A 25,069-nucleotide genomic window follows, 5' to 3' on the forward strand; every position below is an offset into this window, starting at 1 on the left:
GAAGCCAGTCTGCCATGAGCTACTGGTGGCGGGACATCGTCCATGGACCCAGTAACTTGTGGGAGAAAGTGTTTCTTTGGCTTACACTTCCAGGTTATAGAATATCACTCAGAGGAATCAGGACAGCAATCCAAGCAGGAACTGAAGGGAAAAACCTATGGAGTAACAGTGCTTGCTTTCTGATACACCCCAGGCCCACCTGGCTGGGGACAGTGCCAATGGCAGTGGCTGAGACCACCTATATCAATTAACAGTCAAGACAATCCCTCACAGACATGTCACAGATGAACCAGGTAAAGAAGACAATTACTCAACTGAGATGCGAAGTAGGACAACTGTCTGTCATGGAAAGGGGTTGAGCTGGGGCTCTAGACAGAATGTTTAGGGTGAAGGCCTAAGACCTCTACCTATGTCCTGAGCAAGTGCAGAACCTCACTGTATTAAAGCCTAATTCAAAAGGCTGCGGTAAACATTAAAAGGTGTGAATATATAAAGCATTTATGTGCTGGCTTTCAAAAATAAGAGCTTGTAAACTGTTACCCAGTATAATTAGTTAATATCACATTCCAAATCCGAGTGGTTAATACTGATCCATAGTTAGTTAATACTGATCCATAGTTAGTTAACACTGATCCATAGTTAGTTAATACTGATCCATAGTTAGTTAATACTGATCCATAGTTAGTTAACACTGATTCATAGTTAGTTAATACCGATCCATAGTTAGTTAATACTGATCCATAGTTCGTCAATACTGGTCCATAGTTAGTTAACACTGATCCATAGTTAGTTATTACTGATCCATAGTTAGTTAATACTGATCCATAATTAGTCAATACTGGTCCATAGTTAGTTAATACTGACCCATAGTTAGTTAATACTGATCCATGCAGTTCCTCTCATGATCTACTTTCAAATTCTCTCCTATCTTCGCATTTACATATTTAGAAAATCTTTGGTGCCTTTAAGTATTATGGAACTGTAAAAATGACATGTCAAGTTCACATTCATACTGATAAACTGCCAGCCACTTCTAGACAACCCTACTGTATAGGGAGGAAGGCTTACCTGCTGTGGCTTGTTTGCTCGCTGGAAAAAATCACAGTAAATGTAGCCCAGCAACCCTTCAGATTCATGAACAACAGCCTAGAATACAAGTTCAAATTTAATGGTCAGTGACCCGTGACCCAATCAAAAACTCGAAAACACAAAACAAAGCAGAAAATCACAAGACTCTGTATATTAAATAACACCCAGTCATAGCCACAGCCATTTTAATTACTTTTTTCCTAATTTTTTTAATATATCCTAATTTTCACAAGATATTCACCTATTTGCTCCACCTCTGGAGCCCGGGACTTGGAAATCCTGTGTTTCCTTTGGGTCCTGTGTCGTATCTGCCCTCCCTGAATATTAACTACACAAATCACAGCTCTTCACAGAAGGCTCCTCACAAAACACCCAAAAGATTTGGGAAGAAAGGCTGGCTTGACAATTTTCGTGGTAAGTTATTTCCTTCCCTGTCTTACACAACATATACATTCATGCCCTTGAATCCAGAACTGATGAAACGCAGCTCTGTTCCTACACAGTCATTCAGCTCCTTCTTGCCTTGTTTTTCTGAACTTGGTGATTACAATTTGCTGTTCTCAACTTTGAAGCAAGTCTATTTATTCCCTCCCTTCCTCCCCGTCTCCCTCCCTCAGCGAGCACCTGCAAAGTACCTCTTGGGCACCAATTTTCTTTCAAGGCACCAAAAGAGACAGCAATGAGCACCATGGCCTGGTGCTGTCGCAGAAGACCAAGGCTGACTCCTGTATCTGTCACTGGCTTTTTTTTTTTTTTTTTTTTAATTACATCCTGACTTTTCCCCAACCTGTACATTTGGGAAGTTAGTAACATGACAGGCTATTTTGTGAACAGCAACAGAGATAGAGTGCTCTCCTAGCTTGGCCTGCTTCATACCTAGCCCATGCTCTATGCGTGGCCAAAGGTACCAAGGCAGCAGGCATGACTGGGTACCCAGTGCAGCAAACCCAGCAAGTATGTAGAAGAAATAAATGGCACTGCCCCATGAAACCCTGGGGACAGATTAATATAGGGTCGAGAAAGTCACAACCTACTGAGGAAAGATTAAAATATTCATATCCCAAGTAAAAGTGGGCCTTAAATAGGAGAAAGGCAAAACTCCAGGCTTCAAGTTGTCATCAAAGTCAAATAAATCAGACAGAGGGTAAAATTAATGTCTGATGCAAAGACCTCTGCAAACACATGAAAAAGCCTGAAAAATTAGGGGCAATACCTGTGGGAACTAAAAAGGGCCAGGACACTGCCATTGTATCCACAGACTTACTAGCAGCTAGAATTCACGACCACTCCAAGTGTGTAAACGGAATTGGCGCTTTATCAGGTTTCCTGACAACGCCTGCTTTGGAGAACTAACTCTCTTGTCCCACACTCTGTACAAGGTCCTACATCGGAGGAAGCGGTGCTTGAACTTTTAATGAAGGAGAAACGAGCTGGGGCGCCCTGTCAGGAAACAAGAGGTCAAAGGAGACACTGCTGGGGACCCACTAACAGGGCCCTGGGGCCCTAGGTGCTGCCTTAGCAGGGGGAGGCTTACCAGCTTCCGGACGTCATTACACCACACCTCTCCTTTGAAGGGCTGTTCTGCATATAAGGTGACGCCCAACAGTCTGTTAAATAGGACATTCAGGCCTTCCATGCAAGCTCCAAGGGATAAGAACGGACAATATAAACTGGGCTCAATATTATACCTAAGAGAGGGAAGAAGGGGTCAGCAGTGTTACTTCTGTTGGCTTCCAGAAAGCTAGTTGTTCATCTATACTTAGGACCAGAGTAACAAAGAAGGATGCACAGAAAGGGGCACAATTGGCAGTCTGTAGTGTCTGGATCTACACCCAGCAATTCAATCGATAGCAGCAGGAAACATGTGGGGAGGTGAGAGCAGAGATGTGACTGATTTTTAAAACTTATGAGTCTCATTGCTACGTGGCTTGGACCCTGGAAACCTCACTGGGGCAGTGAGGGGATGAAGAAAGGACAGACATACGGACACAGAAAAGCCAGAGTTGGGTGCTATGAGCTCCCTGGTGGAGAGGCCACATCATGTTGAAAGCCCAGTGTGTTTACTACATACAGGTGAACAGGGCACAGGGTTATTGCATATGTCAGAATGAGGAGTTGGGGTTATGATATCCAGACAAACAAGGAGGCAGGATTATTGTAGACAGTTGGACAAGGAGACAGTTTAGTTAATCTCAGCAGGAGCAGTATCTGTAGGAGAGCAATGTTCAGGCCATTAATATCCTAGGGGAGAAGGCTATGGTAGGATTTTCTGCACACACAGTTGCCATCCCTTTAAGCCGCACCTGGGGAAGGCTTTGCCACTCCCACAGGGCTGAGGCACAGGTCCATGGCACAGCCGTGCCCATGCCAAACAGTGCACAGTCACTCAGAATTCCACTTATTTCCTACATGTAAGGACTGCATTTGTTATTGTCTCTTTTGTTGTATTCTTTTCTTCTTATCCCATAAACAACTGATGATAATGACTGGTGAATTAGGTATTTTAAGAGAGACAGGACATGGGGAAGGAATAAGAACCAGCCTGTCTAGGTACACATAACTGTGCTAAGAAAAGCGAGTTTGCCCTGGATGCTGGAGAAGAAAAAAGGTTGTGACCATGGGAGGACAGTAATGCACAATGTAAAGACACAACTTGAAAGCAGTCTTCAGGGCCAACAAAGGAATGTTGTTGCACTGTGGGGAAAGGTCCCTGCAGAGGACACAGCCAAGTGATCACCATCTGATCAAGGGCAGATCCCAGGACTTTCAGAGGAAGAGGTGGGGGGAGACAGCACCGATAGAGCTCCCATCACCTAGAGAGGAACACACCCAACTTGGAATACATGGCGGAAAGGAAACTCCAGGCTGCTGGTCAGATGCTCAAGGGACCCAGAAGTCACCACTCCCTCTAACAGCAAGAGCAATGGGAACAAATGGGACAGCAGCAGGACCCAGTAGCATCCAGGTCATACAGCAAACCGCTTCCCCCAAAACTGAAATGACAGGCAGAAGGCCACAACTCCCTCATCATGTACAACACACCACACTTGCATGAGTTCCAGGATCCCTACAATCCCCAAATTTAAGGTAGAGAAAAATCTCTCCTGCCAGTAGTCAGTAGAAGAAAAGGAACCATTCTGAAATATTGCCAGAACATTCTGTTCTTACTATGGACTTCCCCTTAAAAGAAAGTACTTAACCAAAACCTAACCAAAAGTCCTTGGAACTGATGTAGAAATACCCAAACCAAGCATCATTCAGCCTCCAGACCCACCCTAGCAAGTAGGAAGAGGCTGAGAACACTGGGGTCACCTCAAGGGCACAAGCCATCAAGCTCAGTGGCTGTTACCAATATCCAAAGCCGAATACTGTTATTCAGGACCCAAAGCAACAGAGTGCCCAATCTAGGGCTGGAACTCCCTGAGATGTGGCTGAACACCGTCTTTCTATACTGACTGACTGAATGCTGCTGTTGGAGTGTAGTACAGAGGTTGCCAAGACCCATCTGAGACGTGCTTGGACTTCATCAGAGTTGCAGATAAGCAGAAGGCACCCATGCTGGGGGCTTGGTGCCTGCTTGTCTCACATCTGAGAGCAGAAGAGTTTCAGGCAGTCCACCATGTGACTGAGTCTCCATCAGAAAAGGGGCAGTGTGAAGCCCCCAATTATTCATCAGATATGGCAGCATTTTTTTCTAAAGGAGTAAGATGGGCAATCTGGAGAGAAGACGGCTTCCAGAAAAATAGGCCAGGAATCACTCGTGTGGGGGGACTGTAAAGGCCATCGCCACGCCAGCCGCCTCTGCCTTCTCTCTGTGCTATTGTTCCTTTCTGCAGAACGAAGTGTCTAAAACTGCTTCGTTTGCAATAGTGTTTACCTCTGTTACCGTTTATTGCCAACAGTGGTGAGGAGAGACAAACCTGTCTGACACAGCAGGGATGCGGACATGAACAGAGAGGGCTGTGAAACACTTAGGAGTGACACCTTAAGATCTCTAAAGGAGAAAGGAGAGAGGGTCACCAGAACAGACGGGTAATGCATGTGGAAGAAGGAACTCCAGAATCAAAGGAATACGCTAGAAACTAGAAACACGGCGACAGGAACGAAGGCCGTCTTAGAGGGCTCACCGACTTGGGTCACTGAACGGGAACAATGGCAGGACACGGAGGTGCATTCTGGAGGCAGAAGCAAGGCGGGCACGCGTTGTGTGAGGCAAACATTGAGTTATACAGCGAGACACTGACTTGTGGGGGGAAAGACAGACAGACAGATGGGGGAATAAATGAGACTATCCAAAATTTGCAAAATAACTACAAAGCCATCCAGTTTAAATAATGAGAACAATGGGGGGACGGGGTAAAATGTAGTAAAACGTCTCAGTGCAGTTGCCCAATATGGTACCCTCCTAACAATGACTATAATAAACACAAACTGTTTGAATCAACAGATTCCCTGAATTTAGAAGAGAGCTAAAAAATACTTAAAGGTCGTGACATAGGAGGCTATTAAATCCTTATTTTGAAGATTGGCAATTGAAAAAAAAGAACTGCTTCACACAAAGCCCATCAAAGACTGTGAGGTCATGTGGCAGGTAGGGAAGTGGCTGCTCCCAGGCTTCTAGAACCAGCAGGCTGCATGCTTTCCAGGTAAGACACCCTGACGCTCCCCAGGATGCAGTCACCAGTGGGCATACACGGTCTGTTTAGGCTGACTCTTAGCGAGACCAGTGGAAGGGGGGCATCGGCCAACCAATGCACGTCCTCTGCTGTGACATGGCACTGCGGCACCCTACCCCAAGGGGAAGCATTTAACACTGGGACCTTACAAACAGCACGCAGCCTGTAGGAATGACTGCAAGAGAGGAACCAGTGCGATGCATAATGGAACAGCCGCATAAAGCCACAGGCCAGACAAATGGCGTGTTCTCTGCAACAACAGCCGATGGGATGCAAGGGGAAGAGGGGAACCACTACCCTTGAGTAAAACTGAGGGGTGGGGATCAACAACTAGAACGTGCAGGTCTTGCCTGGGTCACAGTTCTCACAAACTAATAGGTGAAACACAGAGTTGGTGCTGTCACCATGTATGTGGTGGTCTGAGTAGGAATGGCCCCTACAGACTCATGTGTTTGAATGCTCGTTAATAGGAAGAGGCACTATTAGGAGGTGTGGCCTTGTTGGAGGAAGTGTGTCACTGGGGGCGGGCTTTGAGACCTCCTGTGCTCAAGCTACACCCGGTGTGGCACACACAGTCCCTTCCTGCTGCCTGCGGATCAAGATGTAGACCTCTTAGCTCCTTCTCCACCACCACGTCTGCTCGCTACCATGCTTCTCACCATGACAATAGTGGACTAAACCTCTGAACCTGTAAGCCAGCCCCAATTCAATGTTTTCCTTTATAAGAGTTGCCATGAGGGTCTGGCGAGATGGCTCAGTGGTTAAGAGCACTGACCTCTCTTCCAGAGGTCCTGAGTTCAAATCCCAGCAACCATACGGTGGCTCACAACCATCTGTAATGGGATCTGATGCCTTCTTCTGGTGCGTCTGAAGACAGTGACAGTGTACTCACATACATGAAATAAATAAATCTTTAAAAAAAAAAAAAAGAGTTGCCATGACCATGGTGTCTCTTTACAGCAGTAAAATCCAAACTAAGGCATTATAGATTCTGACTGCCACCAAAGGCTTGGGCTCCCAGGCCCTGTGCTACTGGGAAACAGTGGAATCTTCAGGATGTGGGGCCCAGTGGAAGGAAGCTAGGAAGGAAGCTAGTTCATCGAGAGTATGCCACTGAATAGAACACTATTAGGATTGTCATACAGGTGAGGCAGGTACAAGGTGGAATGAGGCCTGTCATTGGATGAGAAGGAAGGATGGGCGGGAGAAAAGTTTGAGGGAAGAGGAGGAGACTGGAACAGGAGATGGGAGACCAGAGGAGACTGCAAGAGACGCACGGAGAGAACATGGAGGCTGATGTTACGATTCCACTCTGTGTATTTACAGGTTGTTATGAATGTTCTTAAGAAATGGATGTGTATAGGGCTTTGTATGTTTAGGTGGGCAATTATATCTTATCCATTGGATCAGAGGTTATTGTGTTGTGTGTTCTTTCTTGTAGCAATTTTAGTTTAAGAGAGTATGTGGCAGCAGAGACACTGGGCAGCCACAGAATTGGGATGTGTGGTTCTGGCAAGGTATCTACCAGATATCTTGGGGCACTGCGGTGCCGGATCTAGAGAGGGAAAAAGACAGCCTTGAACATAATTTTACAACAACAACTCCCACCTCTTCTGACTCTATCTGCCTCCTGACTGCTGTGAAGTGAGCAGCCCTTCCACTATGTGCCCTGCACCATGCTGCACTGCCTAGCAACATGCTCCAAGCCAAGGAGGCCCATGGACCAGACACTGAAGCCTCCAAAACCGGGAGCAAACCCAAACTTCTCTTCCTCAGAGAACCACTCTCAGATATGTTGTTAGTGACAGAAAACTGATCGTGCACGCTCTGAGGAAACACCGCTGTAGGCCAGGCGTCAGACGACAGATTAGCATTAGAGAAGGATGTTCAAGTTCCATAAGACATCCGTGTCTTCCTCAGAGGAGTGAGCACGAGAGGGAGAAGAGGACAATCTAAGACTGACTCGCAAGTGTGTAGCTAACGCATGGGACAAGGAAGGGAGGAAGGACAAAACTACAAACAAATTAAAGGAGAACAGAGGAAACAAACGCAGTACAGCCTGACACTCACTGTACCCAGAAGGGGAGTGTTAGGCAGGTACTCACGCTATCCTTTTCTGTTCGTATTGAATTTTGAAATATAATTTCATGATAGTTTCATTTTTAAAAATTTTAAACTACCAAGGTCACTATGTCTCCACCACCAAACGTAAGATTTCGCACACTAATAGAAGACCTTCTGTGACAGTCCCATGTTGTCTGAGTGATTTTACACTAATAGAAGACCTTCTGTGACAGTCCCATGTTGTCTGAGTGAGTTTACACTAATAGAAGACCTTCTGTGACAGTCCCATGTTGTCTGAGTGAGTTTACACTAATAGAAGACCTTCTGTGACAGTCCCATGTTGTCTGAGTGAGTTTACACTAATAGAAGACCTTCTGTGACAGTCCCATGTTGTCTGAGTGAGTTTACACTAATAGAAGACCTTCTGTGACAGTCCCATGTTGTCTGAGTGAGTTTACACTAATAGAAGACCTTCTGTGACAGTCCCATGTTGTCTGAGTGAGTTTACACTAATAGAAGACCTTCTGTGACAGTCCCATGTTGTCTGAGTGAGTTTACACTAATAGAAGACCTTCTGTGACAGTCCCATGTTGTCTGAGTGAGTTTACACTAATAGAAGACCTTCTGTGACAGTCCCATGTTGTCTGAGTGATTTTCCAGTGATTTACGGTAATACGTGTAAAACACATTTATTTCACTATGTGACTGCACTTGGGATGTTTGAGGCCTGGCAGGGAGTAAATAGTAAACTGTGCCTTCCAAAGACATCTCGCTGCCAAGCACCAGCCAGCACACACCCAGGGCCCTGAGGCTGGCTGCTGAGGCTGGCTGCTGGCAGGAAAAGACACCATGCCTACCCAAGCATGAAGAGCAAACCCAACCTCTGACAGGGCAGATTGAACAACTCTAGAAAATGGCCTCTGGTGGTCAGGGAAGGGCAGGGCCAACAATTCTTAATGAACATCTTTGTTCTAACGTTTTAAACCATGCAAATGTACTTCTGCCTATTCAAAACTAAGTTTTCATTTCAAACAAAACTATTTTGGATGTTTTTCTCATCTCTTCATGTAGTTCGTATATCTTTTGCATACTTGAAAGACTTCATTCTCTGAAGAACCTAACTGAAAAAGCAAACAGCAGCTGCTCCTTGAGATTAAGTCACAGTCCTTCTTCCCACTGCAGTCTTCCTACGTCACTCCTGGGCAGACCTAACAGGCGCTGATTCTCCACTACTCTGAACAGGTTGTTTTCCTTCTTTAGGGGCATCTGAAATACTTAACATAAAGTAAAACAGCCCCATGTGAAGTGGAAACTTCAGGGTTCTTTGGAAAGTCATTTGTGTTGGATGGTGTTTGGCTGGGGCAAACATGCGAAGGGGTGTTTTCCTGAGGTGGACACAGGTAAAAAGGCTAAGGCAGACTCATGAGGAATATTTCACTGAAGCAGACACAGATGAAGGGATGATCTGCTAAAGCAAGTACAGCTCTGTCATCAGGGAGAGACATGTCTCAGGGAAGGCAGGTGTATGACGTAGGACCCGAGCGGCTCTATTACTAATGTGCAAAGTGCTTAGTGCATAGAACTCCCATCTTCCTCTCACAGGGGCCTTTCTGGAGAAGCTTACCTCTCTGCACGAATCACACCACTGTAGTAGGGAGGGTCCCAAGGCATTAGCTCCTGAAAGGAAATGGTTCGCTGTCAGCAAAGATATTGACTATCTATTGTTATCAGAAATTTGGCCAGATTATAAAATAAAAGCCCTTTCTAAAAAAGTTTTAACCATGGTAAGGCACAATTTGACTTTTCTGTAGCCAATGCACAGAGATACAAATAAGGCACAACTCTAGAATCTGGGGCCAAGGTAAATGACGTCCTAAAGTGTAGTCAACAGTCAACATTAATTAGCCAGAATGAAGGTTTTCCCAAATCATAACCCATATAGAAGTCCACGAAATATACTGCAGGTAGTAAAATGAGAGGAGCAGGAAGGTTAGGGTACAGCCCCTAAACTAAAGCAACCATTTAAAATGTACCGGAAGCAGAGCCAACCCCAATCGAGCAGAACATGGCCCTGAGGCTTACAATCCCAGCCCTTTGGACCCCAAGTTCAAGGCCCTGCTAAAAGGCCAAATTCTGTCTCAAAATAATAATAAGTTATATAACATATATTATGTATTATAAATGGTATATTAATTATACTATAACATAATAATATAATCTACATTATATTATTATTTCATTATCGAAGCAATAGCAGTTGTGTGACAGCCAATGAAGGATGTGGAAAGCAAGCCTGAGCACCTGAAGGGATGGTTTCACCTACCCGAGGTCATACTAGACTGTACATGATGTCACTCATTGAGTACCTGCTAATAGGTCAACAGCACCTCTCACACAGGCACACCAGCCGGCTCAGAGTAAGGCTCAGCGCTGCCAGCTGCCCTGTGTCCTCACCCTTCCGAGTTTCAGCTTAGCACCCTGAGGAAGCAGGTGCTCCTTCCCACATGGCACCATGGTGCTTTGGGCACAGCATGTGTGGTGATGTGAGAGTGCAGACTCTGGTCTTTCTCGTCATGACCTGAAAGGCAGGGAGCTCGGTACCCAGTCTCTAGCTCCTCTAGCTGTTGACTATGCACCGCCTGCGCATGGCAGAGTAGGGCTCCTACCATAAACATAAGCAGACAGCAGCCTTAGCACACGGTCTAGGAGGGCCAAGTGGATTAACAGGAGAGCGGTTAAGTGAGCACATGATGGGGATGGGAGGATAGCTTGGTCAATGAAGTTCTTGCTATGAAATAATGAGGACCTGAATTTAATCCCCAAACACATGTAAAAAGCTGAGCATGGCAGTTTCTATTTTTAATCCCAGCACCAGGAAAGAAAAGACAGAAAAATGCCCAAGGCTCACTGGCTGGGCGGCCATTTTGGTTGAACCATTGAGCTCTGAGTTCCACTAAGAGATCCTATCTCAAAAACTAAGAGGAACAGCTGATAGGAAATGACTTGTGAAGTTGACCTCTGGCTTCCATACATGCACACTTCCACACAACTCACCCAAAACCACAACCCACAAGAAGGGTGCTTTTTAAGCAACAACAACAACAAAACAGAACACACAAAGTTTATTACATGCCTAAGGCACAAGCATCAACTTGCCCAGACAGAGACTACCTGAGAAGATCAGAACCTCAACATTTGCAGGGCTACCTGCATCCGGTCACCCAAAATACTGGGAGGAAAGGTACAATGTACATCTGCTTTGACTGAATTAGCTTTCTGCAACATATTTTTAATTGTTTGGTCCACCCGACTAAGTTCTGCTGTATGACCTGGTATCCTGTATGGATGTGCCCTCCATGAACATTAGCTACCAGGCCAGATGCGGGAGGCCCCAGATGGGCGTGCTGCTTTCATCCTACGCAGTCCAGCGATGTATCATCTACATCTTAGTGGGTAGGTCTGAGAAACTGGCTTAGTTTCCAAATCTACAAGGCTCCCTTCTGTGTATCTCCCCATGCCTATAGCTCTAAAGGGGCTATCAAATCAAGCACCATCAAAGTAACAGCTGTGAAAGAATGGCGCATACAACCCCAAAAAGCCTGTGGTACCTTAGAGCCCCGTGGACACAAAGCTCCTAATGTCTGCAGTCCTATCACTTCACAACGTCCCAAGTGCCTGGGCAGCAGTCTAGCCACAAAGAGACTTGGTCTATTCTATCACCTCAGTTCATATGACCTTATGAACTGAAGACAACATATACGTAATGGTATATTAACTCTCCAACCCTGTGTCATAACAGTTCAATCGGCTCTTGGCCATCTGTCTCTTCCGCAAAATCTCACACTGATTTACACTAGACTAATGACATTACGCTGAGAGCACCGACTGAACAGCAGGTGGCAGCCACCTTGGACTTCTTTGCAATGCACATTCACCTCAGAGGATGTGAAATTAAGTCCTGTCAAAATCCAAGGGCCTTCCACCGAGCGAAACTTTCAGGAGTCCCAGGTATGGGGCATGCAGAGACAGTCCTTTCCAGGCAAAAGATAAACTGTTGTACCCGGCCCCTCTCACCATCGAGAAAGAAGCACAAAGCTTAGTGGGCCTACTTGGATTCTGGAGACAACACATTCCTCACTTGGGTCTGTTACTCTGGCCCGTATATCAAGTGACTCAAAAACCTGCTAGCTTTGAGTAGGGCCTGGAGAAGGCTCTTAGACAGACCCAAGCCCTGGTGCAGGCTGCTGTACCACTTGGACCATGTGATCCAGCAGGTACTGGAGGTGTAACACAAGGTTAACATTGAAGTTCAAACTGCCACCTGCTACATCAGGCCTCCACTAGGCTTCATCAAAAGCTCCTATGAAATGGGAAGCTGACTTTCTGTAGAACAGAAGCAGTGCTTTATAAATACATTTTCTGTTAATATACATTTGTAAATGCACACACACCAATTAATTGAAAAAAAAAAATGCTGGGTTTCCAGTTAGCCTCTAATTCAGAACTATGTGTCAAATACTTCAAACACCAAATTCAGCAAGACCAAGCATTAAAAGGACTACACAGGCTTCTGGGAAATCGAAAGGGAGTCCTAGAATCAACAATATGAACCCACTTACGTAATAGTGGTATGACTATCACGGAGTAATGAAACGCTTTCTGATTGGATTTGAGGCCATGCCACAGGAACTCAGGTCTGATACACTGTAAACCTGATTAGAAGCTACAAAAGTCAGAGGCCCTGTGGCAGAACCTACTGTGGTTACTTTGCTAAGTGGAAACAATCCCAAACTGCCTTCTGCACATCATGTCCACCCACAGACTGGCTCTGCTCGGCCTTTGTCAGAAGCTTCTACTTCCAACAGCTCACTATAGTTGCAGAAACTCGGGACTGGTCAAAGAGCTGAGAATAAGTGGCTACTGAACGGTCAGCCCCGAAGCATACATCTCCATGACCCCTCCTCCGAGGCCTGTGACCTGTGGAAGAGGGCTAGCTGGAAAGAATGTAAGAGCTGGAATGGTCGGAAGGCTTGTGGTAAGACTCTATCTTCTGCACGTGAGCAGTTGTTGCACGCATAAACTCACAGCAACTGTGGCTTCCTACACACACCTGACTATCGATATTCCTTCATATTGATAAGGGATAACTGAGGGTAGGAAGGCCCCACTCCTCCCTAGAGCTACAGACAATTAATGATTGCTGGGGGTGGGGGATCACATTCCCATGTCAAGTTGCCCTTGCTCTAGTAAACAAACAACCCAGCACCCATGGTTACATGGGCACCCTAGGCAAATGCAGTAAAGCACACATTCACAAGAGGCATGAGGGGGACTGGATGGGGAAAGGGAGGGGCTTGGTGGGAAGGAATAAGAGACCAATGGGGAGGGGAATATGATCACATTATTCTATTCACATGAACAAAACTGCAAAGAACAAATTTAAAGTTAAACAAAGAAAGTTCTAGAATCAAGAGCTGCTGCTTTCAGTCGAAACTGTGTTTATATTATGTGAACATTTCCAACACATTTACTTACAGAATTTTGAGGATTTAGTTTTGTTTTCATTCCTTGCATCATCTCAAAATCTTTTCTAGTTCTGCAAAAAAAAGTCTATCATTACTTATTAAGAAAAAAATTAGTATTTGCAACAAGAATAAACTTTATGAACTTTCCAACAGTCATGATAAAATTCGGTATGTCTTTTACTATAAAAGCAAACCATGACTAAAATCCAACTTTTACTAAGTGTTGTATAAAACTACATAGGTCATCGCTACCGTACGCACAATGTAGGTAAATGCCTTGAAAGTACTAAAGCCTGGGCACCAGGAACAGGTAGAGATTCACCAGCAGACTCTAGGTCAGCACCCCAAAGGCGGGAAACTAACAAGCTCCTCTCTATAAAACATTCACTCGGAGCATGTTTACAGCTGCTACTCAAGGCTTCCCCATGGAAAAATTCTGAGCAATAGGAAGTATCTTTTAGAATCTACATATGTGCATGAATACATACATGCATGCATACATACATACAGACATACAAACATACAATTAGAAGGTGCATTTGCTAAAAATGCGATCTATAGCTATAAACAGAGAACTCTTCAAGCAAAAGTGAGAAAACAGAAACATCTTAATCTCAGTTCCTCTTCTTTGGAACAGAGACAGCGGTTCACTGGCATTGAAAGATTTCGAAGTGACAAATCTGAGCCAAATTAGAAGCGACTCAAAGCACAAGTTTAAATCCAAAACAGATACAACTGGAGTGATGGCCCAGTGGTTAAAAGCTCTCACGGCTTCCAGAGGACATGGGTTCAGTTCCCAGCACCAAATAGCTGCTCACAACTTTCTGTAACTCCAGTCCCAGGAGATCTGAGGAGATCTGGTACCTGCTTCCAACCTCCACAGACACCAAGCATGCACATAGTACATACACATACATGCAGACAAAACAGTCAACACATACAATAAACCTTTAAAAATTTCAAAACAGAAATCTGAGCTAATACCCAATGTGTTCCTATGGTCAAAAAAAATGACAAAGGAGACTGGATAGCTTTGTGAGGCAGACAAGAGCCCACAGGCTTGAACTTCCAAACCACAGCACCCCCTCCAAACCACAGCACCCCATCCAAACCATAGCACACCCCCCTCCAAACCACAGCACACCTCTTGCTGGAACCCTGGCCATAAGAAAGCAAGGTAGCCATCACTCCTCCGAGTGCTGGAAGAGATGACTATGGGCAAGGTCTAGAGGGATGGCAGAGACAGCAGCAAGGTACTGAGGAGACCACCATCAGGTGTGGGGCAGGAAGGAGAATGCAGTGTGCCATTACAAACCCGAGGCAGAGAATCTTTAAAACAAAAAACCCAAATCCAGAGGCCCACTGCAACCAAGTTCTCCTGTATTTATCTCCAAGAGACATGCCGTGTTATGAGTTTGTTATAATTAGTGACGGGGTTTAAAAATAAATAGTTTCAACAACATCTTGGGCCGGGAGGTGGTGGCATATACCTTTAATCCCAGCACTCGGGAGGCAGAGGCAGGGGGATCTCTGTGAGTTCAAGGCCAGCCTGGTCTACAAAACAAGTTCCAGGACAGCTAGAGCTGTTACACAAAGAAACTCTGTCTCAAAAAAGCCAACACCCACCCACCCCCCAAAAAAAAAAAAACCATTTTGGAAAGGTTGTGGGAGCCGAATTGGATTTGGGCCTAGTTGCCTTTGTCACTGTCTGGCCTTTTGTCTTAGATTGTGGATCAAAAGCCTCTCCTGTTTACGCACAAGAAGTTTGCATCCACGCCATGTTTTCAGCCGAACAAGACCTTCTGGGTCTCCAGCAAGGTTCGACCCCTGCTGAGCCCTGCCTTTACATGTAGAAGCCTTTTGTCCCCAACTGGGAGCAGTCTGGCCAGGTACTTCTCACCTGAGTCAAAGAATTAAGTTGGCCTTCTTGGTTATTTTCCTAATTTATTCAGGCCACATAGTCTGTCCTTTGTTACCGAAGTCTCAGCCAGGGTTCCCCACTGTGTTTGGCAGATACCTGCTAAGTTCTATACTTTGGATATATAGTTGGGTCAATAAAGAAACCAGAAGCTCTCTTCCTCTTCTGGCTTGACACGAATAACCTGTGTATGTGTGTTTCTTTCATCCCACAGGCTTTCGCCCGATACTCGGTACCGTGTCGGTGCTGGCGCTGACAAAAGGTGTTGTTGAAGAAAGTGAGTCGATAAAGAGAACTGGCTAAGTTCTTAGACAAGTACCTCAGGGAGGCTGTCCTCAACGTCTCCTTGGGGGATCATCTCTTGCCAACATATCTGACTCACATTTAAACTTACATTCTCAGTAAACTGCTTCTTAATTTCTAAAACAAGACTCTTTAAGAAAAATTAACTGTGGAAACTGGGGAGACATCTTAGGAGGTGCACATATGTAGAGAGGACACAGGTGCATGCCATGCCAGGCAGGCGTTAAAGAAGAGGAGATACCGGAACCCTGGGAATCAGCTCGCTAGATGGACTGTCTGACCTGTCCACCCCTGGGTTCAAGGAAAAAACCTGTCTCAGTATGAGGTAGAGTGACAGAGGGCACACACCATCGGCTGCAAGCCTCCACCTGCACACAGATGGACGTGGATCTATGCAAACACACACACAAACATACATCACACACACGAGCTGACTGTACAACTGAAATATTAAATAGAGTGCAGACTAACCTTTCGCAGAGCTTTTCAGATAGCTTCTCAAGGAACTGCATGACAGTCTCTAAAGATGAAATCCAAAAGAAAATGCCTTCAATTATGTGAAATAACACGGACATACATTCTAAAATTGTAATGTGACAGTTTTCACACATGTAGTCTCCCCTAAAGTGATCATTTTCAAGGTGGGCAAGTTGTCTCCATGTGATTGAAAAATGATCATTAATTCTAGACACTGATTATCTCCTGGAAAAACAAATTAAACTAACTGAGTACTATACTAGTCCAAAGCCTTAGACTGCACTCAATGGTAAGAGCGGTGACTGAAAGCAAAAGGAAAACAACCTGAAAGGACAATATAAACTCCATTTGTCTCCACTTAAGGACCCCATTTGTCTCCATTTTGAGGACCAGGCCTGGTTTCAGGGGAAATAGCGATCTTGGAATGGGCCATCTGCACTGGATAGCCCTTTATTTCATCACATGATTAAATGCTCATGACAGAGGAAGGGAGACCCCTAGCACCCACCAATGAAATTTTAGATTACCTAATTCTTCTAGAGAGTTCCCCCGGTTCCCTATAAGAAGGCCTGTGTGTCTTTATCTGAGGTTGCCATTTCAAAGAATGGTTGACTCCCACATGCCGGTTTTTCTGCAGAATAAACGCTCTTCCTTTCTGCATACTATCAGAGTTGGCAATCTTCCTTCAGAGATTTTCACACCCTTACAAACCTAAAACTCCTGTCCGGATATATGAACAAGAAGTGTCACAGATATGTCTAATTATTCTTAAGTTTCAAGATTAACTACATGCTGGCTTGCTTCTAAAAATCAGTGCATGCAGGAGTCAAGGCCAGCCCAGCCCAGCTCCGAAGGGAGACTGTGTCTCAAAATAGCTCAACACCCCTAGCCATCGGGGGAAATGCAAACGTATGTGAATCCTTCCTACTCTAATCAGAATGGCTGTTATGAAAAAATAAGAACAAAAACCCCAAGGCAAGGGTGGGCAGGGAGGAGCCCTTATCACCACTGCTGATTCTGTGAAATAGTACAACTCCAGAAATCAGCAGTGAAGGGACCTCAACACTAAGGGAACCGCCTGCAGGTCCAGCACTCCTGTCTTGTGTGCTATGCAAAGTACTGAGTCAGTGTACAAAGGCAGTGCTGTGCACTCACTCACAACAGCCAATTACAGAGGCAGTCTAGATGCTCATCCACAGATGAAATAATAATGAGAGAGACAGAGACAGAGACAGAGAGAGACAGACAGACAGAGACAGAGAGAGACACACACACACAGAGACACAGAGACAGAGACAGACAGAGAGCTTTACTTGGGTATAAAGAATCGTCTTCTTCAGGAAACTGGATGGAACTGGAGATAGTCATTTGGAATTTTGAACTTCTTTGAGAATCTAACACACATGTAGAATATATCTTGATCAGAGCCAACCGCTACTCTCCACTCCAAATCCTCCTAGGTAACCCCAACCCCCAAACGCCATGTTCTCAGATCATGTCATTAAGCAAAGAAACTGTAGACACACATCTGAGGAGAGTCAGGGAGCTCACAGCAAGGGAGGCTAGTGGGGAGTGAACAGGGTCAAAGTTCCTGACATTTAAACAAAATCAGCCTCTGAAACCATTACCTTATATAATAGACACCAATAAAGACATACATGGTATCAGCACAGTTTAGAAAAACGGTTCACCAAAAATGCAGCATTAAAAAGCAAAGTTTCCCTGGGTCACGGTTCTTCATTTACAGACAACTGTAAGTCGCCTACTCCGGACCTACACCAAGCATAACTAGACAAGGTCTTCCGCCTGGTCTCGGTCTCACTGCAGCTTACAGAGGGACCCAGGAGGACACGCAGCAGAACCCTCCGTGCCCAGGGACGCATCCCAGGCTGCCCTCTGCCCTCCAGCTCCGCGCAATGCTTTATGTCTGTTTCAGTCAGCCGCAAACACAGCCTTTATATTTTCCAGATGATCGTTTCTATGGGTTTAATTTCTTGCCCTCTCTTTAAGCTATCTCCTTTCTGAGTCAAATGACAGGCTAAGCAGAGAATGGGGTTAACCTCAGCCACAGCCAGTCCCTTGCCCCTGTCATCTTCACAAAGTCTCACACACTCTCTCTCGGGTGCCAAGTTAACTGCGTCAGAAACTGAAACGGAGACAAAAAAGCCTGCATTCGAAGCTCTCCACCATCTCAGCCACCACAGACAACAGTTCCAGATAAACCTCCCCATATGCATCTGATTTCCACCCAGCCGTGTTTTATTCAGTCAACCGTGTTTTTCCTACTGACATGTGAAGTCTGGAAGGAGTACATTACAAAGACCGACTGCGGAGATGATGCAGTCAGGTGAGTGCTTGCCATGTGGGCATGAGGACCTGAGTCCACACAGGAAACACACACACACACACACACACACACACACACACACACACAGCCACACTCGCCTGTAACCCCAACAGTCAGAAGGTCAAGACACGAGGCTCCTTGGGGCCTGCTGGCTAGATAGTCCAGCTCAATTGGTGAAGTCTAGGTTAAAGGAAAGATTATGTCTCAAAAAACATGGTGGAGGGCAACTGGGGAAGACTCCCAGCATCCACCACGGGCCTCCACATATACACGTGTTAGGTACACACACATGCACACCACTGAATATGAGACTCCCTAAAAATAAACCCGATGCTGCTCACTACGTGGCTGTCTCTGACTCACCACCAAATGGACAGCCACTGTAAGCTCAGTCCCTCTCCTTCTGCCCTGCTCTCTGGGAAAGCCCACCATTTCTCCAATGTCGTTGCTGTCTGAAACTCACAAGCCATTTAATTAGTTGACAAACAGCCATCTGCTAAAATTTTATGACGCTGTTGTCTACACTAAGCATTTGCTGTAAAGCTTAAATCCTCAAGGACACAAGTCACATCTCATGTGACTGTGTATAGCAGTTTCTTCCAAAATGTCACCATACCAACCACTTGGCAGGAGGGCAAACTTGCTTGCCACAGATAGGCTGATTTTAGCTACTGTGAGTCCCATGAACTTTAACAAGGCCAGTCCCCAGGCCTCTCAACACTGCCCTGCCACAGTCTTCCAGTCAGGGCATCCCTCTGCTCTCCTTAGAGAACGCACTCAGCTTCCTTTTCTTCTTAGTCACTGTGCCACCATTCAAGCTTGACTGGCTTTGCTAAGGAAGACAATATAATGTCAAGCCTAAAATCACAGTAAACACTACCCAATCGACAGCCAGCCCCACTCAGATCCCGAGCTTCAGGAGCAATGAGAGGTTCCTGCACACGTGCTGCTGGGTGAGGTAAGTCCCCAAGACTCTCCCCACAGTGCTCCCGGCTGGAACTCCTACCTGAACTGAAAGCAAGTTCCATTCCCAGTTGGCCCCATGGAATAAGGCTGGGGTGACAAGCCCTAGTACAGCTGGAGTCTAAGGGGCTCTGCCATCCTCAACACCCTGCTGCTGATTCACTGCCTCAACTGTCGATGCTAAAATGCCTCTGAAAAGCTCACATGCGTTCATTGACATTGCTAGCCATGTGTGACGGCCCAGATATCCTGAATCATCAGGACCTCAAAAGCACAAGGCCAGTTTACCCAATCGAACTTCCCTCATCCACCTAGCACAAACCTTCCTCACAGGACTGTTCTGGGCGATGACCTCACTACTATGGGCTTAGCAAATCCATCGTCTTTCATCCTCTCGCTCTAAATTCCAACCTGATGACACTGGGCTGGGTTAGAATGAAAATTCATTTAAAATTAATAACAAGTGAAAACCTAGAGTCGACTTACTCTCAGCACGTGCACACAACACAGGTCAAATTATTTGCTCTAATTAGAGTTCTATCAGTAGATGTCAAAAGTATCAATAAATGGTTCTCTGAATAGATAAAAACAAAAACAAAACCATCCACTGTTGGACAAGACAGCTCAGGAAGCTCGGGCAAGAATATGAGACTGAATTCAAAGTTTCAAAGACTGTCTGAGTTCAAAGACAGGCTGGGCTGCAGGGCAAAGGTCTTTTGTTTTTTAAATCCATTTATTTATATTTAAATCAAAAGTTCTGAGCTGGGAGCAGAGTTTGCAAGGGTGGCTCCCAAGCTATCCACACTTCCACTAGAAATTCCATTTCCTCAAAATCCTGTTTGTTCTTAGAATTTGGATGAGGAGGCTCACCTGGAGTCTGAGCTATGGTTCCCTGGAGGGCCCTGTGGGAAAAGGTAGAATAGCCTACTAGGTTTGCCAGAAGATCTCGGCTGCTTAGCAACTCCTCCAAACACTTCAACTGATCAGCGTTGGGATAAAGGAAAATTTTATAAGCAGCCTCCCGAACCTGTAGTTAAAAGGGTGAAAGAAGAGAAATTCAAAGATCTAAATGTCATGGTTCAAAAGCCTACACAACAATCACCCGGGCCAATGCTCCCCACACTGCCCACAGCTGGCCATGGCTTCCAAAGCAAAAGAACAGGCCACACCAGGTCTACAGCGCTTTTCTAGGACACAACTGCACATGTTCCCTCCGAGAAGTCAATTTGCCAATGCTCTGTCTCTGTGCAGAAGGCACCTATTCCTGGGGACACAATGACCTCAAGAATGAAAAGGAACCGCACTAGTTATTGACTATACTCCAAAACTTAATTCCTTAAGAGACATGAATTTTAACTATTTTCCTTATTCACAGCATTTATAGAATTAACTGTGTCACAAATTAAACTTCCAGATCTTAGCAACACAACAAGATCTCTAAGGCCGCAATATCATGTACCGTGATAGTGCATCAGTCTATACGATAGCACAGTAAGACCATCCATTGGTACTCAGGTGGGACACAGAGAAGCAACGGGACACTCCTTCCTACCAGGTCATCGGAGGCTTCCGCATGTAGCCCATCGATGACTAAATGCCTTCCGTCACGAGCAAAGTGGTGCTGAATGTGCTCTGGTAAGAGATGCTTCTGGATCTTGATGGGAAAGTTGGTTCCCATGAGGAAAGCACTACTCAAGTCCAAGATCTTAACATTGAGGTCCACGGCTCTTCTGCGCTACATGTGGGAGGAAAGGTGATTAAAAGCAATGTAAACTAGCGGTTCACAGACAGACAAAAACAGTGGCAGGAAAACAGCACCTGAACTGCTGCTACAGAACACTTGTGCAATCCTCTGTCCCCGAACACCTCATAAGTAAGTCAACGGTGGGCTGGTTACACCTGTTCAGTTCATTTAAAAACTAAGTATTTGAAGAGCAGATTAGAAAGGGGTTGAATTGGGGGTTGGGGATTTGGCCCGGTGGTAGGGCGCTTGCCTAGGAAGCGCAAGGCCCTGGGTTCGGTCCCCAGCCCCAAAAAAAAAAAAAAAAAAAAAAAAAAAAAAGAAAGGTGTTGAATTTAAAAGACCAATGGGCAAAGAGGGAAGGGAAATGAGAAACACAGATATGCACAGAACAGTAGTGAGCACCCAACAGGTTCAGGTCAGATGAGCACCTCAGAGAAGAGCAAGCACCTCAGAGAAGAGTGGGCACCTCAGAGAAGAGTGGGCACCTCAGAGAAGATGAGCACCTCAGAGAAGAGTGGGCACCTCAGAGAAGAGTGAGCACCTCAGAGAAGAGTGAGCACCTCAGAGAAGAGTGAGCACCTCAGAGAAGAGTGGGCACCTCAGAGAAGATGAGCACCTCAGAGAAGAGTGAGCACCTCAGAGAAGAGTGGGCACCTCAGAGAAGAGTGGGCACCTCAGAGAAGAGTGAGCACCCAACAGGTTCAGTTCAGTGGCTCCAGTTCACCTGCAACAGAGCGCTTAAAAACAGGGCACAGGGCATGCACTTGGTATAGCAAGAGGACCACTGGCTTAAAAATGGAAGAGGAATGGGTAGGCCGAGGCCTGAGGGGTAGAGCTGCATCTTCTGCACCATGACCCAGGTGTGTGGCACACGGAACCCATTCCTTGGTCAGGTGTGTCCACACTGGTACTGGCACAGTCATTAAGTTTTAGCTTGCAGTCACACTGTAGAACACAATTTCTGGAGAGAAGGATTCTAAGGTTCACGGTCAAAGGAGTCACCTCAAATTAATTAATTAGCTAATTAATTGAGACAGTCTCATACAGCCCAGGCTGGCTACGTGTGTAGCTCAGGATGACTTTAGACTTCGGCTCTGCCTGCCTCCAGCTCTCCCCGACCACAGCTCCACTGAATGATGAGATTGCAAGCCTGCACCATCATCCTTGGTTTTGCAGCACTGAGGCTTGAACCCAGGGCCCCACACGTGCTGGGCAAACACTCTGCCCACTGAGCCTTAATCCCAGCATACAGCACAGATATTCTAAGGTGAAACGTAAACTGTATCCATGTAGGCTCTGAGGCCAATGAGAAAGTGCCCAGGGACGTTCTTTCAGTTCTTCACCAGGAAGAAACAAGTCAGGCTTCAGACTGGGCTTCAGGTGAGTCATGTGACGTGCCCTTAAAGAATTATTAAGCCACACTTTTTTTCAGACAAATCTATAAGATGTAAATGTGTACTTGACAAGAAGCTGAGAAGGACTGGGGTGGTGTAGCTCAGCATAGAGCCTGAACTTGGTCCTCAGCACTGTACAAACTGCATGCAATCCAGCACCGAGGAAATGGAAGCGACCTCAGCAACACAGTGAGCCCATGCCATCCTGGGCTACGCAAGACCCTGTCTCAAAAACTAAATGAGCTAAAATACATCAGCTATGGCAGCACACACACATAATCCCAGTCCTGGGGGATGTGGAGACAGGCATTTCAGTGTTCCAAGTCAGCCTGGACTCACCGACAGTTAAATGCCAGCCTGTGTATATAACAAGACTTCAGTATCCAAAAAAGTCAACATAGAATAATGACCTAAAGCTTCAATATGGAAAATGCAAACTGTACTGGGAAAAACTGGTTTCCAATACCTTCTGTCTTAATGCAGACTCCTCTTGCAGCTGTGTATTGCCACCTTGTGGTTATCAGTGGAATAACAAAAATGATGAATGGTGTCTAAAAACTATAGTTCTGAAAATTTTCCCAAAGCCTTTTTATAAAAAAAAGTAATAAAATTAATCATCCCCTAAATTTTATCAAGAGTTAAAACCTCTGGAAAAATCTAGTTCACTTTCTGACTGTAGCTATGTTCTGAACATATCATTCCATCATTCCAGAACAATCTAAACACCCTGTGAAACTACTTGCAACACTTAAAGCAAACTGTTAATTTCAAACTCCTAAGTCATATTCATGACTTAAAATAAACTGAAAACTGGCAAACACAGAGGCCCACGCCTGTAGCTGCAGTTACTCAGGGAAGAGGGAAGCAGATGTGCTGGAGTTCAGGAGTTCAAAGCCAGCCCGAGGACACAGCAACATCCCGCCTCAAAATTGACCAAAGCAAACCTGGAAGAACATAAGCCTTTGCGGTATGAAAATTATGTTCTGTTGGTGGGCTGCCTCCAGAACCTCCCTTCCAAAGTAGGTGATGTCAGCCCTGTCCCGGGGCATCTGGAAGAGCACACAGGAGCTGCAGAGAAACACTGACTTGTCTCCTGCATCTTTAATGCCGACGGCCCCTGAGGTCACTTGGTAAGAAAGAGCGGGTATGCTACAAGGACGTGCGTGCTGGGTTAGAATGGCTGTGGCTGTGTTGGGGGAACTGAACATAAACGTCAGTCAGTGCAGGTTCAAACGCAGCTTTAACGAACATTCTGTACAACAGGAAAGCTGTGCACAGCAATGTTACCTCGCAAGTTAACACAGCAGGATCTGGGTGGATGAGTGCTAGCCTGGCATGCAGGAGCCCTGGGTTTGATCCCAGCACCTCTTAAAGCAGGCATAATGGAGAAAGTCTACGTCACTAGTGCTTGGGAGATGGAGACAGAAAGTTATTCTCGCCTGCACAGAAAGCTCAACGGCAGCCTGTGATTCATGAGACCCCATAAGCTAGACTGTAATACGCGACACCCCATCGCTCACCAACAAGCAAGCAGGAGACGTCAAACTCAGTTAACGGTGACTAGCGTGACAATGATTCGTCTTACAGTCAGGAGGTAATTTACTGAATCCAACACTGGTACACATGAAAGCACACACATGAAAGCACACACGATCTCCTGGAGATCCAGCTCAGTGGCAGAGCACTTCCGTAGCATGCACGAGGCCCTAAATTCAACCCCCAGTGCTGCAGATGACAGACATGTGATTTCTCCATGTGCCGAAATCCCAAGCATCTGGGAGGCTGAAGTGGAATAAACATGGGTTTGAGGCCAGCACAAGCTACACAGTGAGACCTTACTTCAAGAATAAAAAGCCAGGGGTGGTGGCTCAGGCACGCAACCCTCACATCTGAGAGCTCTAGAGCAGCTCAGGCTACAGAGCAAGATCGTGTCCCAAGGAACAAAACCTAACAAGTCTGTGGCTTACTGATTGCTCCTCAGGCCTCTGGGGTCACCAGCTTTTCATCATGAAACAGACTCTCAAAGGCACTATGTGGGTGTGGGGAGAAGCCTGCTTTACTACGGCAAATGATCGGAGGCGTTCCCTGTCATGGTTGAGAAGAGGCGTCTCAGCCAGCCGGCTCATCTAGTCAGTGTGAGATGAGCTGCAGGGAAGGAGCACTGTGGTGACTCCATTTTCTGGGGTGACTCAAAGAGAAGTAGTCTAAGTCATCGAAGAAATGGGCTGCTGCTGAAAAGGTGTGCACCTCTGGCTGCCGAAGGGACCTGACTGAAAGACATCCCAGACTCGGAGGCAAACCACGAGTTACTTGCTGAGTCCTGACAGATGGGCCCATGGGTGAGCGAATGAACCCACTATGGTTGATTAGCCAGGAGCAGTAGCTCACACAAGTGATCCCAGCACTCAGGAGGCAGAGGCAAGAAGAGCACCATAAGTTCAAGGCCAGACAAAGTGGATACAGTGTTGTAATAAACAAAACATCAAAAATTAAGAGAGGGCTGGAGAGGTGGCTCAGCGGTTAAGAGCACTGACTGCTCTTCCAGAGGTCCTGAGTTCAAATCCCAGCA

General features: G+C 45.9%; 1 protein-coding gene across 1 annotated transcript in view; it reads right to left on the reverse strand.

Annotated features, from left to right (window-relative positions):
• Mipep (mitochondrial intermediate peptidase) overlaps positions 1-25,069 on the reverse strand; it is a 103,537-nt gene that overhangs the window by 65,736 nt on the left and 12,732 nt on the right. Inside the window, exons 6-12 of the mRNA XM_032917779.1 lie at positions 20,915-21,097; positions 20,233-20,389; positions 16,047-16,095; positions 13,365-13,425; positions 9,454-9,506; positions 2,624-2,777; positions 1,069-1,146 (exon numbers count right to left, since the gene is read on the reverse strand). Of these exons, the coding sequence (XP_032773670.1) occupies positions 1,069-1,146; positions 2,624-2,777; positions 9,454-9,506; positions 13,365-13,425; positions 16,047-16,095; positions 20,233-20,389; positions 20,915-21,097 (735 nt within the window). The remainder of the gene's footprint in view (positions 1-1,068; positions 1,147-2,623; positions 2,778-9,453; positions 9,507-13,364; positions 13,426-16,046; positions 16,096-20,232; positions 20,390-20,914; positions 21,098-25,069) is intronic.

The sequence above is a fragment of the Rattus rattus genome, chromosome 12 (genome assembly GCF_011064425.1).
Source record: "Rattus rattus isolate New Zealand chromosome 12, Rrattus_CSIRO_v1, whole genome shotgun sequence".
NCBI lineage: Eukaryota > Metazoa > Chordata > Mammalia > Rodentia > Muridae > Rattus > Rattus rattus.